The following is an 18,643-nucleotide window of genomic DNA, read 5'->3' as shown; positions in this document are numbered from 1 at the left end:
CTCAGCTCCCGAGCACCGGCCCTTTCCTTCACAACGGTTGGATTTTCAAATTGAGAAAACCAATCGAACCCATTGCAGAATTTCTAAGCAAATATTGCATTAACAAACAGCCTCCTTTCCAGACCAGTGTGGTCACAGCTCTCCCTGCGCTGTGAGTCACATGGGTCGCTTCAGCCAGGCTACGGAAATGTACACTCACACTGCCAAAGAACACATTGAATATGAACATATATAAATATGTCTCTCTGACTTTCTTTCTATTTGTCGACAGTGCCTTCAGAAAGTATTCATACCACTTGACTTATTCCACATTTTGTATTGTTACAGCCTGAATTCGAAATGGATTCAATATTTTTTTTTCTCACCCATCTACACACGATACCACATAATGACAAAATGAACGCATGTTTTTTTAAATGTGAGCAAATTTATTGACAATAAAATGCAGAAATATGTCATTTACATACTGTAAATATTCACAGCCCTGAGTACATGTTAAAATCACCTAAGGCAGTGATTACAGCTGTGAGTCTTACTGGGAAAGTGCTTTGCACATCTGGACAATATTTGCCCATTATTATTTTAAAAATTCTTGAAGCTCTGTCAAATTGTTTGTTGATCATTACTAGACAACCATTTTTATGTATTGTCATAGATTTTCAAGCAGATTTAAGTCAAAGCTGTAACTCGGCCACATTCACTGTATTCTTGGTAAGCAACTGCAGTGTGTTTGGGGTTATTGTCCTGCTGAAAAGGGAATTCATCTCCCAGTGTCTGGTAGAAAGCAGACTGAACCAAGTTCTCTTCTTTTGCCTGGATATTATGGACTAATTATAATGCTGTTGATCCATCCTCAGTTGTCTCCTATCACACTTATTAAACTCTGTAATGTCACCATTGGCCTCATGGTGAAATCCCTGAGTGGTTTCCTTTCTCTCCGGCAACTGAGTTAGGAAGGACGCCTGTATCTCTGTAGTGACTGGGTGTATTGATACACCATCCAAAGTGTAATTAATAACTTCCCCATGCTCAAAGGGATATTCAATGTCTGCTACCAATAGGTGCCCATATTTGCGAGGCATTGGAAAACCTCACTGTTCTTTGTGGTTGAATATGTGATTGAAATTCACTGCTCGACTGAGGGACCTTACAGATAATTGTATGTGTGGGGTACAGAGATGAGGTAGTCACAAAAAAATCATGTTAAACACTATTATTGCACACAGAGTCCCTGTGACTTATGTGACTTGTTAAGCAAATGTTTACTCCTGAACTTATTTAGGCTTGCCATAACAAAGGGGTTGAATAACTATTGACTCAAGATTAAAGCTTTTCGTCTATAATTAAGTTGAAAAACATAATACCACTTTGACATTATAGGGTATTGTGTGTAGGCCAGTGACAAAAAGTCAAACATTTAAAATTCTCCTGTAACCCAACAAAATGTGGAAAAAGTGTGGAGATAGTGCCTTCAGAAAGTATCTCCATCTCCTCCTTACCTCTTCCGTCCTCTCTCTCTCCTTGTATTGATGGCTCCCTCTCTCAATCCATCAATTCATCATTAACCTTCTCTCCTCCATGGCAGGTTCCAGAGGAGGCCTCTTTGTTGCTGGCGTCCCCCAGGATGCTGCTGCCGTCGTCGGGTACTCTGCTCAACAGTGCTCCCCTGTCAGTTCACCACCAGATTCAGCTGCTACAGCAACAACTACAGCAACAACAGCAACAGACACATGTAGCTGTGGCACAGGTAGGACTGAGACACATGTTTGTGTAGGTTAACAGATGGTAACGTTTGAACTACAGTGAGCTGGTCGTTGTTCCCTTCCTAGCTACTATCTTGTTTGTCTGCAAGCTCTTCACTTTGCTAATATTAACCTTTATGAATCATATGTGTGACTTATCTGACTTTAACACCAGCTCTCCCACACACACTCTGTAACGATTCTCCTCTTCGTCTGAGGAAGTGTAGTCAAGATCGGACCAAAATGCAGTGTGGTACGTGTCCATGTTAAATTTATTACAACTGAACACAAAATAACAAACGTGAAACAACGAAAATCGAAACAGTCCTGCAAGGTGACACAACACAAAACAGGAAACAACTACCCACAACCCATAGTGGGAAAACAGGCTGCCTAAGTATTGTTCTCAATCAGAGACAACGATGACAGCTGCCTCTGATTGGGAACCATACCAGGCCAAACACCTAGAAATATAACACACAGAGCCAAAACATAGAGTGCCCACCCCAACTCACGCCCTGACCAAACTAAAATAGAGACACTAAAAAGGAACTAAGGTCAGGACGTGACACACACATACAAAATAATGCACAAAATACCAATTACTCACCAGTAACCCAGCTCAGCATGAGGATTATTTACATAATTATTGACAAAACATGATTAATACACCATGCGGTAAAACATTTTAGAAAGTCCATCTGTAGACTCTCTACAGACTATCAGTGACATTTCAACTATCTACTAAACCTAACCTTAACCCTAACCCTAACCTTAACCCTTACCCTAAAATTAACCCTTACCCTAAACCTAGTCCCAACCCTAACATGATTAACCCTTAGTCTAAACTTGACCCCAGCAAACAGTTGCTTATCAACAGATACAGTAGTATGAACAGCTCTACAGCATCTACAGATGGACTATCTGGACTATCCAGAAAAAGTCTGACCCACCGTGCCTATTGAATTACTGTCATCTTTAGAGTGCTGCACTGTTTAAACAAGAGAGTACAATGGTTTTTGTTGTGTTATTATCAGAATTTGTGGACAAATTTGATGATCTGAGACTCGACTTGATAGACAATAAAATAACTTGAGGCTTGAGACTGAGGACTTGAAATTATCTGGCCAGGTTTGTAATGTTTTGCCACTCATTTTGTGGAACAGTCTACGTGGATTACTCCACAAGCAGCGACAGTAGCCGGAGCATTGCCCTTGTAACATAAACAAACTACAACAAATTGGTGAAATTGGTGAAATCGGCACTCTGATTGAACCAGCAAACTGTCAATCAACACAGGTCTGGTGAACTAGTGAACATATTGCTGATTTGCTGTATGGTTATAGGATTGAGTGCAGTGCAAACGTCAAATTGTAGGGAGAGAGGATTGCTGTAATAAATAATATGCAGCTCCAAAAATTGTTTGGTGATCAAGATTATTCATTGTTTACTTCGCTCTCCAAACTTACGCCAGTGAAGAGTGCTTTTTTTTCTTGTTGAAATGATTTCTGCTGCTTTTACATGTTTAAAAGCATAGGCCCTATGTGGTAAATCTATATTACATTTTTTATTTTATTTGAGCCTTTATTTAGCTATGTAAGTCAGTTAAGAACAAATTCTTATTTACAATGACGGCCTGCACCGGCCAAACCCGGACAACGCTAGGCCAATTGTGCGCCGTCCTATGGGACTCCCAATCACGCCTGGATGTGATACAGCCTGGATTTGAAGCAGGTACTATAGTGACGCCTCTTGCACTGAGATGCAGTGCCCTAGACCGCTGCACTAGACCGCTGGGAGCCCCAACATATAATAATACAATCATTTCTAGCATTTCATCCTTCCCCGTAACATTTTTTGCAACACATAGACATTTTTACATTATAGAACCAGTTTTTATTGGTTGTAATTGCCAATAGGGTAATTGTATGGTCCTGGGGAACAAGTGCTTATATTATGTACAATAGGTGTACCTGTTTGAGATCCTGCGAGACAGATTCCATGTGGTTTCGCCCTCTCCCTGTGTCCGTTCAGATAGGACAGGTTAAGCCAGTTACGGAGGCTAATTCTTTCGGAATATTGCCCGTGTATATTTTAAACCTACTTGTATGTTTTGTTTGATATGATGCTTTCACCATTGGATCACCAAGACCTGTAAATAAATCTACACTCTCAGCACGTCAACCTGCCTTACCTTCTGCTGATTTCATGCCCTTATGATTGCTGTGCAACCCCCTAGTAGCCTCAATAAATATACAAAGGTTTTTAGTTCAACAAGTCGTTGAATGTATAGATTTTTTTTTTTACTTGACTTGAGACTTGACTTGAAAACTTGTGACTCAACTTGGTCTTAGAATGCACGACTTTGACTTGACTCTTGACCCGTTCTACTCGGAACTCGGCTTGAGACTCAGACCTTGTGACGTGAGACTTGCTTGTGGCTCGAATAATAGTGACTTGATCACACCTCTGGTTACTATTGTATAACAGATTGGTCAGATTGGTTTTCATTTACCTAGTTAGGACATATAGGTCATACGCTCCTCAAACTAGCTGTGCGGAATCAACAAACACACACAAGCACACGAAGCACCTGGAGACCAGTGGCAACAATTTCACAACTGTGCTCAACCTACTGTATTTACACACACACACACGCACACACACGCACGCACGCACACACACACACACACACACACACACAGAGCGTGAGCAACAAGCCTGACAGTCTCACACACGGACCTCGTAGAAGGTAGTAGAAAATCAGTTTTGACACTTTGTCTCACATACACAGTCTTATGTCACAATCTACTTCATTTTAGGCCTTTGATGTTATGCGATGAGAGCTAATGGTGTAGTTTATTAATTTATCCAGCAGTGTGGTGGGAGATGGTTCCCTGGGGAAAGCCCTGCCTCTTCTGATACAACCACAGACAGTGTTTTTGGCATTGAACTTTCCTTCTACAAATCCCAGGCATGGACATGGGAATTAGATACAGCAGGGGTTCAAACTATAGAACCCAGTTCCTACATTTTAATATAAAAATGGATTTTATCAAACAAAACTATGCTACATTTTATCTCTGGGACCCTCAGGATGACAAATCAGAGCAAGATTACTGAATGTAAGTACATTATTTACCTTCAGAGGTGAATGTATCAAACCAGTTGCCGTGATAAGTGTTTTGTTGTTGTGCACTCTCCTCGAACAATAGCATGATGTTTTTTCACTGTAATAGCTACTGTAAATTGGACAGTGCAGTTAGATTAACAAGAATGTAAGCTTTCTACCCATATAAGACATGTCTATGTCCTGGAAAGTTTGCTGTTACTTACAATGTCATTCTTGTCACATTAGCACACGTTAGCAACAACCGTCCCAGTAAAGGGACACTGATCCTACGGGATCCTTAAGAGGTTATTAAAGTCTAAGGTGGGGCCGTGGAACATCAGAGCCAGCCAGCGGGAGCTTACAGAGTCTTTGTCCTTATCCTGCTTATCTGTCTGTCCAAACCCCAGCACAGGCATGGCTACAGGCACTAAACCCATTAGTTCTGCTGCCTGCCGTGCTGTGTGGCATTAAGACTTAGCCCACGGGTAGTTTCAACTGACCCTTAATGAGAATGGAGAATTAAAAACCCACTTAGAGGTTAAAAAGAAGACAATAATAAACTTATTATAAAAGTAAACATTTTGAAATTATGAATAAGTGAAGCAGAGGAGGATGTGACTGCCTTATAAAGTCTAGTTCTGAAGGCCAGAGTGTGTGTATGGGTGTGAGACTGGGTAACCGGGTAGCTGGTCCTGACACCTCTATCCCCTATCTGCCAGTGCAGTCAGTCAATGGCCTTGAGACAGTGATGTTACTAACTTTGTGCGACAGGAAGGAAGAGACAGATTCTTTATTCTAAGCCAATCAGGTGTCAAGGTGGGTCAAGTACATCACTTCCCTTCATGCCTCAGAGGGATGTCCTGGAGGGGAGCGAATAGCAATCGGCCCAGTTAGGTTGCTACAGCGCCAAATCTCTGAGACTGAATGGATTTTTAAACAAAGTGCTGACAGTAGCTGAGAATTTAGGGTAGTTAGCTGGTCTGTGAAAGCTCACACTCATCACAATCATCTAGGGTAGGAAAGAGAGAATAGGGTGGAAGGATGGGGGAGAGGAGGAGAGAAGGATCACTAACATTTTCAGAGAAGTGTGAATATTTGTTTGTTTATTCTCTCTGCCTGACAACATGAGGATAATCCTGAACTGGGTGGTAATAGAGTTGTACATCCTCTGGTTATTCTAGGGTTGTAAACCTTGACACTAAATCGTTGATCGAAACCCTTTTCAACAGATGCACTTGGCTGTTGGCTGATCCAGACTTGCAGGTGTCACTGGAAGTTCAATACAGTTTAAACTTGTTACAGTTAATTAGAAACAAATGATTGAGCCATCAATTAGACCAGGCTAGAGTAGATGTAGTGTAATCGAGACTGAAGATTCAGTTGTGGGTGGATGCTAATCACCAAGTCGGCTCCAATTAGAGTGAGGTGGACAAGAATCCAATGAACACTTGACCATTTATCATCAGCACCAATGAGCACTACATCTACTCAAGCCTGGTCTAATTGATGGCTCAATCATTTGTTTCTAATTAACTGTAACAAGTTAAAACTGTATTGAACTTCCAGTGACACCTGCAAGTCTGGAGCACCAATGAATGCTAATGAGTCCAAAAATTATGTGAGGTTTGGAGTGTGCCCCTGGCTATCCGTAAATAAAATAATTTTAAAGATGAAAATTGCGCCGTCTGGTTTGCTTAATATAGGCAATTTGAAATCATTTATACTTTTCATGCTTAAATATACTTTTGCAATTACATTTACTTTTGATACTTAAGTATATTTTAAACCAAATACTTTTAGACTTTTACTTAAGTAGTATTTTACTGGGTGACTTTCACTTTTACTTTCTATTAAAGGCATCTTTACTTTCAATCAAATATGACATTTGGATACTTTTTCCACCACAACTATAAGAATAACAGTGAATATAAGGCATCAAAGTTACAGACAACACTCTTTGGTCAATAACGCATACTGGTGGAGAGTCCTCTGATGGCTGTCAAAACAAAGAATGTTTGGTGTGCTCTGCAGCCATCTTTGTAGGGTCAGGTGACAGGTCACTTGATTGGTCACCTGTTGGTCACCTGTTGGTCACCTGAGCAGGACGCCATCTTTGTTTAGGAATATAATTTGATAGTGTAACATTGGTCTTTCGAGCGAGATGCAATACACCTACTGTGACATGGCAGAGGAGCAAAGAAACACAGCAACAGTCTCACCGTCAGAAGATCCCATCCCGAACCTTATCTCAGAAAACAATGTACACTGATTCCTCTACAACATCGACAACAACCCGTGTTAGCACATGCCCAACGTCTATTACCTTTCCAACCAGAATCCACAGTTTATCTGACTCCTTGGGAGAAGGAGTGCAGGTGCAGAGTGCCAGCACCAGGGAGCTACATCACAGTGGAGGACAGCAGGCCAAAACTGCGAACCCCGTCGACCAGCTATCCTGTGTTCGGATCCTCTGCCCCAACACTGTGAGGGCAAGAAGTGGTCACTACACTAAACTACACCCAACTCATGACTAGCCCACATGACACTGCTGCCCACGTTTCAGTCACACTACCGCTAACATATTCCTCGGCAGGAATGGAAGAGCTGGCGAGATCGACCCTGTAGAAAGCCACCATCGCTACAGAGGCCACTATCACCACACAGACCTACACTGTCACAAAATCACTGCCACAAACACAAATTTCAAGTAGGCAGTCGTCCAAAAGTCCCTACCAGCAGTATGGAAATGTGACAATACACTCTATCTTGATGTTGTTAATCCCACCAAACCAGTCATGGACTGGTGGGCATGCCCTGAGCTACCAGTCTTCCAAACACCAGCTGTTCCACCCACCAGCCCAGGCTTAGTCTGCATGACACAAGCTCAGACTCCGTCAGCTGCTCTATTCTATTCAAATGACGAACCGTGGGCTGCACCTGCCCAGCCAGCTTATCCTCCATGGACCACTCCTGTCCTACCAGCTTACCAGTAGCTGCCTGCTGCCCCTCACCGGCCAGCTCACTTGCCTGGACCTGCTGCATCGCTCCATCTAGCTTACCCGGCTGGAGCTGCTTCACCTCTACGGGTAGCTCACCTGTCTGGAACTACTGCACCGCTCCACCTAACTTATCCGCCTGGACCTGTTGCACCGCTCAAGCCGGCTCACCTGCCTGGACCTCTTCCACAGTGTTGAACACTATATATCTTAGTGTAGTGAAGCAGCCTTCAGAACATATCAAAAGTGGATCAAGGACGGTGAGTGTTGTCGGAAGTGGGCTCCCGAGTGGCGCAGCAGTCTAAGGCACTGCATCTCAGTGCTAGAGGCTTCACTACAGACACCCTTGATCAAATTCAGGCTGTATCACAACTGGCCATGATTGGGAGTCCCATAGGGCGGCGTACAATTGGCCCAGCGTCATCCGGATTTGGCCGGTGTAGGCCGTCATTGTGAATAAGAATTAGTTCTTAACTGACTTGCCTAGTTAAATAAAGGTTAAATAAAAAAATACAAATGTAAAGTGTGGCTGCACTAACCATGGCCCCGATGCATGCACCCAGAGAAAACCATGCAGAGAATGCAATGAAGCACATCTCTAAGTGCTTCATAGTGTTGCCAAGCCGAGCTCCAGTGTCCTGCTTGTCACCCCTCTAGACAAAGTCTACCTCACCCACGATTCTACCTAAAGGTAGTGCCAGTCTTGCTGGCCAGAAGTCTCTGAATATGTATGCCATTTTAGATGATGGAGCAGAGTGGACAATCATCCTCCCCTCAGAAGGCTAGAAGGAGTCATAGCCCTGAGGACAATCCAACACCACGCTGCTCATCTTACTGGCTCATCAGTCAATTTTCAAGTATCCCCCTATGGCCAGGCCAGCAGAAAGGTACCCCATAAAGGGAGCTTTCACAGCCGACCGACTGACCCTTGATGAGCAGTCCTATCCCGTGCCAGCCCGTGCCAGCCATGTAGAAGTGCTATCGCCATCTAAGGGGCATCCCACATCATGCCTTTGACAAGGCACACCCACTGATGCTCATCGGAGCGGACTACACCAACCTGATAGAGACGATCAGGCTAGGGCCAGCTGGTAGACCAGCAGTTTGGTTGGATATGCAGTTTGGTTGGACACTCCAGAGCCCTGATGGTCACATGCCTCAGCAGGTACAAACCCAGCAATGCCTGTTCACATCCGCCCTCTCCTTTTCGCAGCATGAAGTTGGTCACGGCAAGACCAGGAAGCTGTGAACATCCTAGAAGCCTGAACTAAGAGGTTGCCAAAGGACCCCGGAAAGGCAAAAGTATACAATGCTGAGATCCAAAAGCCCATCGAGGCAGGGTGCTTCACCAAGCTAACTGGAGAGGCAGGCCACCAAGACCACCAAGATGATCCAGCCTAGCTGAAGAGGTCCATCTTCTAAGCCCCAGTCTACAAGTGCCTGGCCACTTTGGTGGCTCTCAGGGAAGATGCTTCCTTGGCACAGAGAATGGGGGTAGGATAGTGTCACCTCCATTAAGACGTTTTGTTCCAGCCTTTGGGATGTTCACAGCTTTCTGAACTTGGTGTAATTGTGTCACCAACTTCTTGCTGCGGAAGGGGAGAACGTCAAGCTGCAAGATTCGCTCCACATGTTGGTAGATGTCATCTACCGTCGGGCAGATGGATGTGAACAGGGTCCTCAGTGCCTCCAGTCCCAGAATTGATAACCTGTGGAATCCTCTCATCAAACCAAACGTTGCTTCGCAGCTTTTAATGATTTTTTATTTGATTAAATCTGCTGAAAATGCTGTAAGGTGTTGATAAGAACATGTCTGTCTGGCTCAACTTGAACTTTCTTTTCCTCCCTCACTCTCACTCTCTCGCTCCCCCTCTGCTGTTATCTTTCTCTCAATCTTCACAGACACATTTAGTATGTCCATTCTCCGTGTTATTATTCAGGCTGCGGTCACCGTCACCACAGAGCAGCATTTTCGGAGCATGTCTCACAGTCACATCTCAGATCAATCCAGGACAAATATGGCATGTCGGACAAAACTCAGTTTACCTTTCACACTTTGATCAGTACAGTGTATCTTCTCCTCATAGTCACAAACATTTTGGCCTTCATATCTCATGTTCTGTCCTGGCGGTGCTTGATGTGTCGTATGGTGGTATATTACCCTGACAGTGCCGTTAGACTGTCGGGATTTACAGATGAGCTCTGACGCTGATGGCCCATTTTAATGGAGGCTAGATCACCGCTATTTGTCGCTAAGTGGAGTGATGATGGAATCTGTTCTGTCTTTTACCCTCACTCCTTCCTGGCGTTTACTGTCCAGGGGTGAATGGAGGATGAGAATATGGGGAAAGAGGAGGGTGAGGGGTGTGTTGGGGAGAGTACAGTAAGTGGAAGTGGGAGAGAAGAGATAGGATGAGAAGAGGGGAGGGTGTGATGGTGTGGTGTGGTGTTGAAGGGGAGTACATTACAGTAAGTGGAAGCCTTGAGATGGAGTGGCTCCATCTAGTGTCTGCACAGTTCAGAGGTTTCTCATTAGAAACAAAGTCCTTCAGCTGTTTTTCTCATTTCATCACCATCAACTGTTTCTCTTTACAGTAATTGCATCAATAATGACGACAGAAAGCTGAACATCCACGTTACCTTGGTTAGAGTTTTGTAGCTGTGGTATGATGAAAGCAGAATTGTATCTTCTGACTCTCTAGCAACAGTCTCATGACTTCATTCATGCTACATTCTCCTTGAAGTGAGAGCAATGCAGTGCTATAGAGACATGGGCTCTATAACAAGCCAAGAATATGCTCCTTGATGTAAGAAAACCACAGCAGAAAAGTTCCTATAGAAACCATCATAAAGTTGGAAGAAGTGCTCGATGTCAAGTTAGAAGTAGCAGAGTAGCAGTCATTGTCAACTATTCACATTGAGATGGGCCTCGTTCTTTGCTATATCCCGATCGCTTCTCTTGTCAGGATATATGCAACACATCCAATGACACTGTGCCTCACCTTGGAATGACCTTCCAGCTTTTTTAAAAGAGGTTGCACCTACAGTTGAAGTCGGACTTTTACATACACTTAGGTTGGAGTCATTAAAACTCGTTTTTCAACCACTCCACAAATGTCTTGTTAACAGACTATATTTTTGGCAAGTCTGTTAGGACATCTACTTTGTGCATGACACAAGTAATTTTTCCAACAATTGTAGACCACAGGTCTGGTTCTTCCTTGGGAACAATTTCCAAACGCCTGAAGGTACCACGTTCATCTGTACAAACAATAGTACGCAAGTATAAACACCATGGTACCACGCAGCCGTCATACCGCTCAGGAAGGAGATGCGTTCTGTCCCCTAGAGATGAACATACTTTGGTGCGAAAAGTGCAAATCAATCCCAGAACAACAGCAAAGGACCTTGTGAAGATGCTGGAGGAATCGGGTACAAAAGTATCTATATCCACAGTAAAATGAGTCCTATATTGACATAACCTGAAAGGCCACTCAGCAAGGAAGAAGCCACTGCTCCAAAACTGCCATAAAAAAGCCAGTCTACGGTTTGCAATTGCACATGGGGACAAAGATCGTACTTTTTGGAGAAATGTCCTCTGGTCTGATGAAACAAAAATACAACTGTTTGACCATCATGACCATTGTTATGTTGGCAAAATGGCTTAAGGACAACAAAGTCAAGGTATTGGAGTGGCCATCACAAAGCCCTGACCTCAATCCCATACAAAATTTGTGGGCAGAACTGAAAAAGTGTGTGCGAGCAAGGAGGCCGACAAACCTGACTCATTTACACAAGCTCTGTCAGGAGGAATGGGACAAAATTAACCCAACTTATTGTGGGAAGCTTGTGGAAGGCTATCCGAAATGTTTGATCCAAGTTGAACAATTTAAAGGCACTGCTACCAAATGCTAATTGAGTGTATGTAAACTTCTGACCCACTGGGAATGTGATGAAAGATATAATAGCTGAAATAAATTATTCTCTCTACTATTATTCTGACATTTCACATTCTTAAAATAAAGTAGTGATCCTAACTGACCAAAAACAGGGAATTTTTACGGGGATTAAACGTCAGGAATTGTGAAAAACTGAGTTTAAATGTATTTGGCTAAGGTGTATGTAAACTTCTGACTTCAACTGTAAGTTCTGGCTAATATTACCCATGTAGACTAATGCACATGCACATCCCTTGATATTGTAGAACTCCAGCCATCATCAGTCTCTCTCCATGTGTACTGTTTCTGAGAAGACATGGCTAGGAATCCAAACAGCGCTGTTTGCTCCTATGATAATCCCAAGGGTTGTCTGTCCCCTGAGCCTGGTGTTGAAGTCTGGGCTAGAGAAGAAACAGTTTGTTTTCTTCTTAGTCTGTGGTTTCTATGATTAGTGACTACTGCCACTGCAGGCGGCAGCCTTTAATGGGAACTGTAATTCTTCTTCTCTTGGTTTAATCCTGTGACAGACCATTCACGGCATTACATTTTCAGAAGCTTAAACTTGAAGTGTGACAGCCCTCGTCTTGCTCCACGAGTTATGGGTTTTGTGACACATACAGAAATACACAAACATACTTACAGTGACACTCAATAGTCTAAAGTCACTATTACTGTAAGTGTTTGTTGGTGTACAGGCATATCTCAGGAGTGTCTGTTCTCTCTCATGTGTATGAACATGCTGTACAGCAGTATCTCGCACGTGTGCATGCATGTGTGTTCTCTCTCTTCCAAGTATGTCCTTATCTCAGGTGTGTGTGTTGTCTCCCCCCAGGTGCACCTGTTGAAGGACCAACTGAGTGCAGAGGCTACAGCCAGACTGGAGGCCCAGGCCAGAGTGCACCAGCTGCTGCTCCAGAACAAGGACCTGCTGCAGCACATCTCTCTACTGGTCAAACAGATCCAGGAACTGGAGGTCAAAATGTCTGGGCCCAGGTCCAGTGAGTACACACAGGATGCATGACACCACACACACACACACACACAAACATACGCATGACACACATGCAAACACAGACTCCTTCATCTCATTATCCACTCAAAGACCCTGTTTGTCTTCTCCTCCCCTACTGCACATGTATTCTCTCCCTCCCCCATCTCTCTCTCATCACACACCAGCGTGGACTCCAACGGACCAACCAGCATGTTATCGTGTAACATGTTACATTACTTCACACATTTTTCAGCTGCAACATTATACAACATGTTACACCTCAGCGGACCAACCATCTCTACACCTCAGCCCCCTCCTCTCCTCCTGATATCACACCCCACACCTCACTTCCTCCTAATGTAGTGTTTGACACCGTTTCACACTCCCTACCAGGGGTGGATGGGAATTAGCCTCATGTTAGCAGTTAAACAGGTGAATGATAGCTCAGTTAGCTCAATGTGTGGAAGGATCTTTATCTTTAATGAAACTAACCTCCTTCCTTACTCTCTCCCCCTTTTCTCCCCTCCCAATCTTCACCTCCTCCAGTGGGTTCCCAGGACAGTCTATTGGAGATCACTTTCCGTTCCACTTTCCCCCCAGTGTTGTGTGACCCAATGACCTCTCGACCCCAGGACCACGCCAGCCTCACCCTGCCAGCGCTGGGCATCAACATGGGCGTGGGCCAGGACAGTACGGTCAACCCACTCTTCTCTTCCTCCCTACCCCTGGGCAGCCCCCTAGGTAGGGAACCGTGTCTCCTCAAGCTTGAATGTTTCCGCTTCCTGCCCGGACCCCCAACACCTGACCCTCGCCCCGCTACTCCTCCACAGCGGAGGGGTCAGAATGGAGTGAAAGGTCAGGAGGGGTCGGGGGTGGTGATGTCATCAACCCGCGACGAGGTACTGGGCAGTCTAGAGCTGCTGAGGTTCCGGGAGTCTGGCATTGCGTCCGAGTACACGTCCACTGATGATAGTGATGAGACAGAGGAGAGAGAAGAGAGGGAGGAGATGGAGGAGCGAGAAGAGAGGGAGGAGAGGGATATTATATACGGCTGGGGGTCTGACGAGGAGACTCTCCGCCTACTAAATGTGCTCAACAGACAGGGACCACCAGACTGCCTGGGGGATGAGATAGCAGTGTAGCTCGACAACACACATTCACAATACACAAAAGCACATGCTCGTACATGCAACATGCTCTCACACATGCACACACTCCTAAACACACACAGTCACACACACACACACCTTACTGATCGACTCAGACCTAAACACACATATCCCCACCAGGTAAAAACACTAGTGAAGAGCCATAACCTGACCCCTACTTCTCCCCCTCTCTGCTCTCAGAATCGTCAGAAACAGATTTCTTTACTGCACCTCTGTGTGTGTACCCCAGCCTACAGGTTATGGCTGAAACTGCTCCCCTTAAACTGTGGTCACTGTCTACATACAGTGTAATGGTATGAGGAGCCGGTGAGGTATCAGTGCTGTACAGTACAGGCCCTAAAGTGTACAGGACTGTTGACTGGTATACAGACTCTGTTGGTGTTTGTTAGAGAGGAAACCGTATCCACACTTCGTAAGCAAATACTATTTTTAGTAAGAATATGATGATATCTGTATGTATAGATGGAAAACAAAATTTTCTACATGGTCATGTGATGCTGTGTTTTATGTGTTATGTTGGTTGATACCGTATTATTCCAGTGCTTTTTGTTTCTGAATAATCTGTGTTTTGGAAGCATGTGTGCACTGGTTTTCACAGAACCACCCCTCCCCTGCTCTAACTGGTGTCTAATTTATGTAAATCTGGGATTATTCAGACCTCCGGGTATGCTGTTGCTTTTTCATTCATTTACAAGACTTTGTTCCGTAACAGTGACTAGAGCGCCTACCAGAAACGGTTCCCCTTTAAGACCTGGTGCACTAACACCGACGTAGAGCACCTGCCAAATACTGCTCTTATTAAACCCTAGGCACCTATGACAACAATCTGTGTGGGTAGTAAAGAAGTTATGGTGATAACTATATAAAGTAGTATATAAAAGGCCCATAGCAAGTCAAGTCACTTCCTCTCAGTCAGTTATCCTCAGCTCATCTCTTGCATCAGGTTCAATAGAGAGCAGAGAATTGAAGGTGACAATCAAAAGAACTTAAAAGCAAACTGTTTGATCTCTGAAGTTTCGATTCTCATGTTTGTGTAACCCACCTGACCCAGAGTGCTGTGTGTATGTGTGTGTGTGTGTGTGTGTGAACAGTTATCATACTGCCTCCAATCAACCCTTTCTGTGATCTCCTTGAGAGGGTGAGTGAGGTCTAAGCTGTACTCATCCAGTAGTTAGCATGGTGGTCGTGTCAGTTCTCCTCTCTGCCTTACTCTGCTCATCCAGGTCACCATGTAGTTGAACCTGTTTTTCACTCTGGGCCATCTCACTGTGGTAGGAGAGAGGGTGAGTTAAGGTCCGTGAGGGAGAGAGAAATACAGAGAGAGAGTTAATTAGAAAAAAGGAGGGGGCAGAACATACTGTGTACACATTTTCACACATCTCTCTCTCGCTCTCTCTCTCTCTGTCTCTCTCTCTCTGTCTCTCTGTCTCCCTGTCTCTGTCTCTGTCTCTGTGTGTGTGTGGTTAAGATCCAGCTGTTCCACTTCCTCAGTCACCCACACAACAGCATTTGGCCTCCTCCTCTCTAGATCCCCACACACAACCCTCTGGGATAAACACTCCCTATGTAGACTCTTTTCATCCTCCTCCTTTACTCTCTTCCTCCCCTCTTATCCACTCCTCTCCGTTTCTTCCCTGCTGAAGGACATATTGATGATTTATAAGAGCGATTGGCTCCGGACCGGAATTAATTATCTCCATTCTGAAACCTAGTCACGTTTAAACGCTTAATCTACCAATAAGGACTCATCACTCACCCTGACTAAAACACACACAGCACGCACACACACACACCTCACTGATTCTTTGTTTAATATTTAGACAGATGCTCTAATGAAGTTTTATATGCACTGTGAAAACTGCCATACACACTCAGACACCCTATCAACACACACACACACACACACCCCCTATCAAACACACACTCAGCCCTGCCACTGTGAAATATAAAGCAAAGTCAGTCGGTTAGAAAAGTTTGTGTGACTCTTCATAGATTGAAGGTTCTTCTCACTCCCTATCCCTCTGACTGTATGATGGTTTCTCCCGGTGACAGAAGAAATGACAGGGTTCTGGGAGACATCACGTGGGGCTGCAGGGATAGGGACAGGTCCCAGGGGTCACAATGACACCGAAAGGAGTTTGAAATGTTAAGATCAAGGCCTGGTGTCCTTGTCTTTCTGTCCCTGCGCTCCCAGCCACCACAACAGCACCACAGACATCAATGTCACTGTCATACACAGTGGCCTCGTGGCAATGTTAAATAAAGCCAAACTCCTAGCTCTGTGGTTAACGGAGCGTGGGTCACCCAAGGAGACTGAGCAGGCTGCTGTGGAATTGACAAGACAGCATGCACGGACACACACTCTCGCATGCACACACAGCTGTGGTTGTTATTGGCTGACGGATGGGGTGGCCATTCCATTTGTGCTTCTAACTGTGTGTGTGTGTGTGTGTGTGTGTGTGTGTAGGATTTTAGTGACACTGACTTGGTATTTCTGGAATGATGAAAGAGAAGATGCTCTCCCTGTCCCTGTCCCTCTCTCTTTCACACAAACCCTACCTGGCAGCATTGAAGCCCTTCTAGAGAAGCGCAGCAGAGGTAACAGGCTGTCACTGCAGCCTCAAAGGAAACAAGAACCCACACTGTCAGGGATGGGGAGAGGGGGAACAAGAGAGAGCCAGGCAGAGAGGAGGAAGAGGGATCCCCCTGGGAATACACTCATTGTTTCCACGTAATTTCAATGAAATGACATTGAACCAACATGGAATAGATGTTGGGAAAAGTGTTGGAGAGAGGCAGGAAGAGAAATGGAGTAAAGGATGAGACTAACAGGATTTTGGTTTTCAGTTCTGATATTTGGCTGCTGTTGGTGTTTACTGTTTACAGAGATGTTTACCATATTGTTTACGATGTTGTTCTGAGCTCCCTGCATCTTCTCACATCATCATTTAAATCTAGTCAAAATGCCTTAGCCCAACCGTGTCTGCAGATAAAGAGGTTTTCTGGTGGGTCTGTGTGGTGTGCGTGGGTGTTTGTTTGTGCTTGCTTATGCACATGCGTGTGTCAGCCTACGCATGAAAACGAAGAGGTAGTCATCTCTATTTGTGCTGATATATGCTACGAAGGCCCTCCTCCCTCATTCACTTAAAGTCGAGGGTCTGAAAGCAGTGCTCACTTTCAGCAGAGTTCCTTTGTTGGAAGTGCGTGTGCTATGTCAGGTTCGAGGAGAGTTTCATTGTTGGAAGTGCGTGTGCGAAGTCAGGTTCGAGGAGAGTTTCATTGTTGGAAGTGCATGTGCTGTATCAGGATTCAAAACGTTCATTCATCTGGAGGTTAGAGGACTCATTATTGTGCTCCTGAGGTTTTTCTTTTCTGTTTGGGTGCTGACACAGTCATTAATCTCACAGCTGACAGGTGTGTGTGTGTGTGTGTGTGTGTGTGTGTGTGTGTGTGTGTGTGTGTGTGTGTGTGTGTGTGTGTGTGTGTGTGTGTGTGTGTGTGTGTGTGTGTGTGTGTGTGTGTGTGTGTGTGTGTGTGTGTGTGTGTGTGTGTGTGTGTGTGTGTGTGTGTGTGTGTGTGTGTGTGTGTGTGTGTGTGTGTGTGATATATCCCTGAGTCAGCAGTAGATGTATGGTGTGTGAGCAGTGAGACCGATTCAAGACCAAAGCCGGAGCAAATCGAGTCCAAGTTAAGACAAAAAAGCGAGTCAAGACTGAAACTGGGAGAGGGTCGAGGGGTCCGAGACCAAGTCAAGACCAAGACCAGAAAAATGTGGGTCCAATTCAAGACCATGATTGTAAACGTGTTAAAAATGCCCAGTATATCTGTGGTCATGTTTCAGAACAACATATGGATTCTTTAGACATTCAGAATGGTGAGGAAATACATGCTGATGGAAAATAGAGCCACTCTACAAAGTATTACTAACCCAAAAAGGTCTATAATAGATTCAGCTTTGTATAATACACTCATGAAAAATGATTATAATTCTCATAGTGACTCAGGAGTAACATTAAAGAAGAAAAATATGCCTCGCCAACATTTGACAACTATACAGAAAACCCTCAAAATGCTTACACAAGTCAATTAAATCAATGATGAGAGAATAGTGAGATTAACGGCATTATTGTTCTAAGTGCAGATATGTATTATAGGTAATGAATGTGTAGTGGACTCTTAGAATGCTACAGACTTTGTGGCGCAGCAGAAACATCTGCGTACCCAAATCCAGAGGTTGTGAGTTAAAATCCCAGATGGGGTCATATTGAAAAGTCAGTGCTAACTGATCATGTTAAATATAAAGATTGTCAGTGATGAACGATTTCTACACTATTTTACCTTAAAACCCCCATTCCATTTCATTACTTCCCTTACAAGAGAAACATTAAATTTGCAGTTTTCACATGTTGAGCTGAAATTCTCATGTGAAAAAAAAAGAGAAATGTGGGTTCAGTTGTGAGCATACGGCTATAGTTCACATGTTAACATCACCTTTCACAAGGGAGGAGAATAAAATGTTTTCACCTCACATGTGAATTGTAGATCCCCATGTGGAATTGCACATGTGAAACTTAAATTTGCACTTTTACATTTGAAATCACATGTGAAATTCATGTGGTTTTCCCGTAAGTGACATGCAAAAACACACACACACACACACACCAAAAACATACAAAACCTACTGTTGAGGTTAGC

At 44.2% G+C, this 18,643-nt stretch overlaps 1 protein-coding gene across 3 annotated transcripts in view; it reads left to right on the top strand.

Annotated features, from left to right (window-relative positions):
• Positions 1-18,643, top strand: part of LOC112249405 (carboxyl-terminal PDZ ligand of neuronal nitric oxide synthase protein) — a 239,935-nt gene that overhangs the window by 208,924 nt on the left and 12,368 nt on the right. For all 3 annotated transcript variants that reach the window (XM_024419268.2, XM_024419262.2, XM_024419273.2), the window contains 3 exons: positions 1,586-1,747; positions 12,621-12,786; positions 13,326-13,520. In XM_024419268.2, coding sequence (XP_024275036.2) covers positions 1,586-1,747; positions 12,621-12,786; positions 13,326-13,520 — 523 coding nt within the window. The remainder of the gene's footprint in view (positions 1-1,585; positions 1,748-12,620; positions 12,787-13,325; positions 13,521-18,643) is intronic.

This window comes from Oncorhynchus tshawytscha, linkage group LG01, assembly GCF_018296145.1.
Source record: "Oncorhynchus tshawytscha isolate Ot180627B linkage group LG01, Otsh_v2.0, whole genome shotgun sequence".
NCBI classification, from domain to species: Eukaryota; Metazoa; Chordata; class Actinopteri; order Salmoniformes; family Salmonidae; genus Oncorhynchus; species Oncorhynchus tshawytscha.
This window is presented reverse-complemented; position numbering and strand designations above follow the sequence as displayed.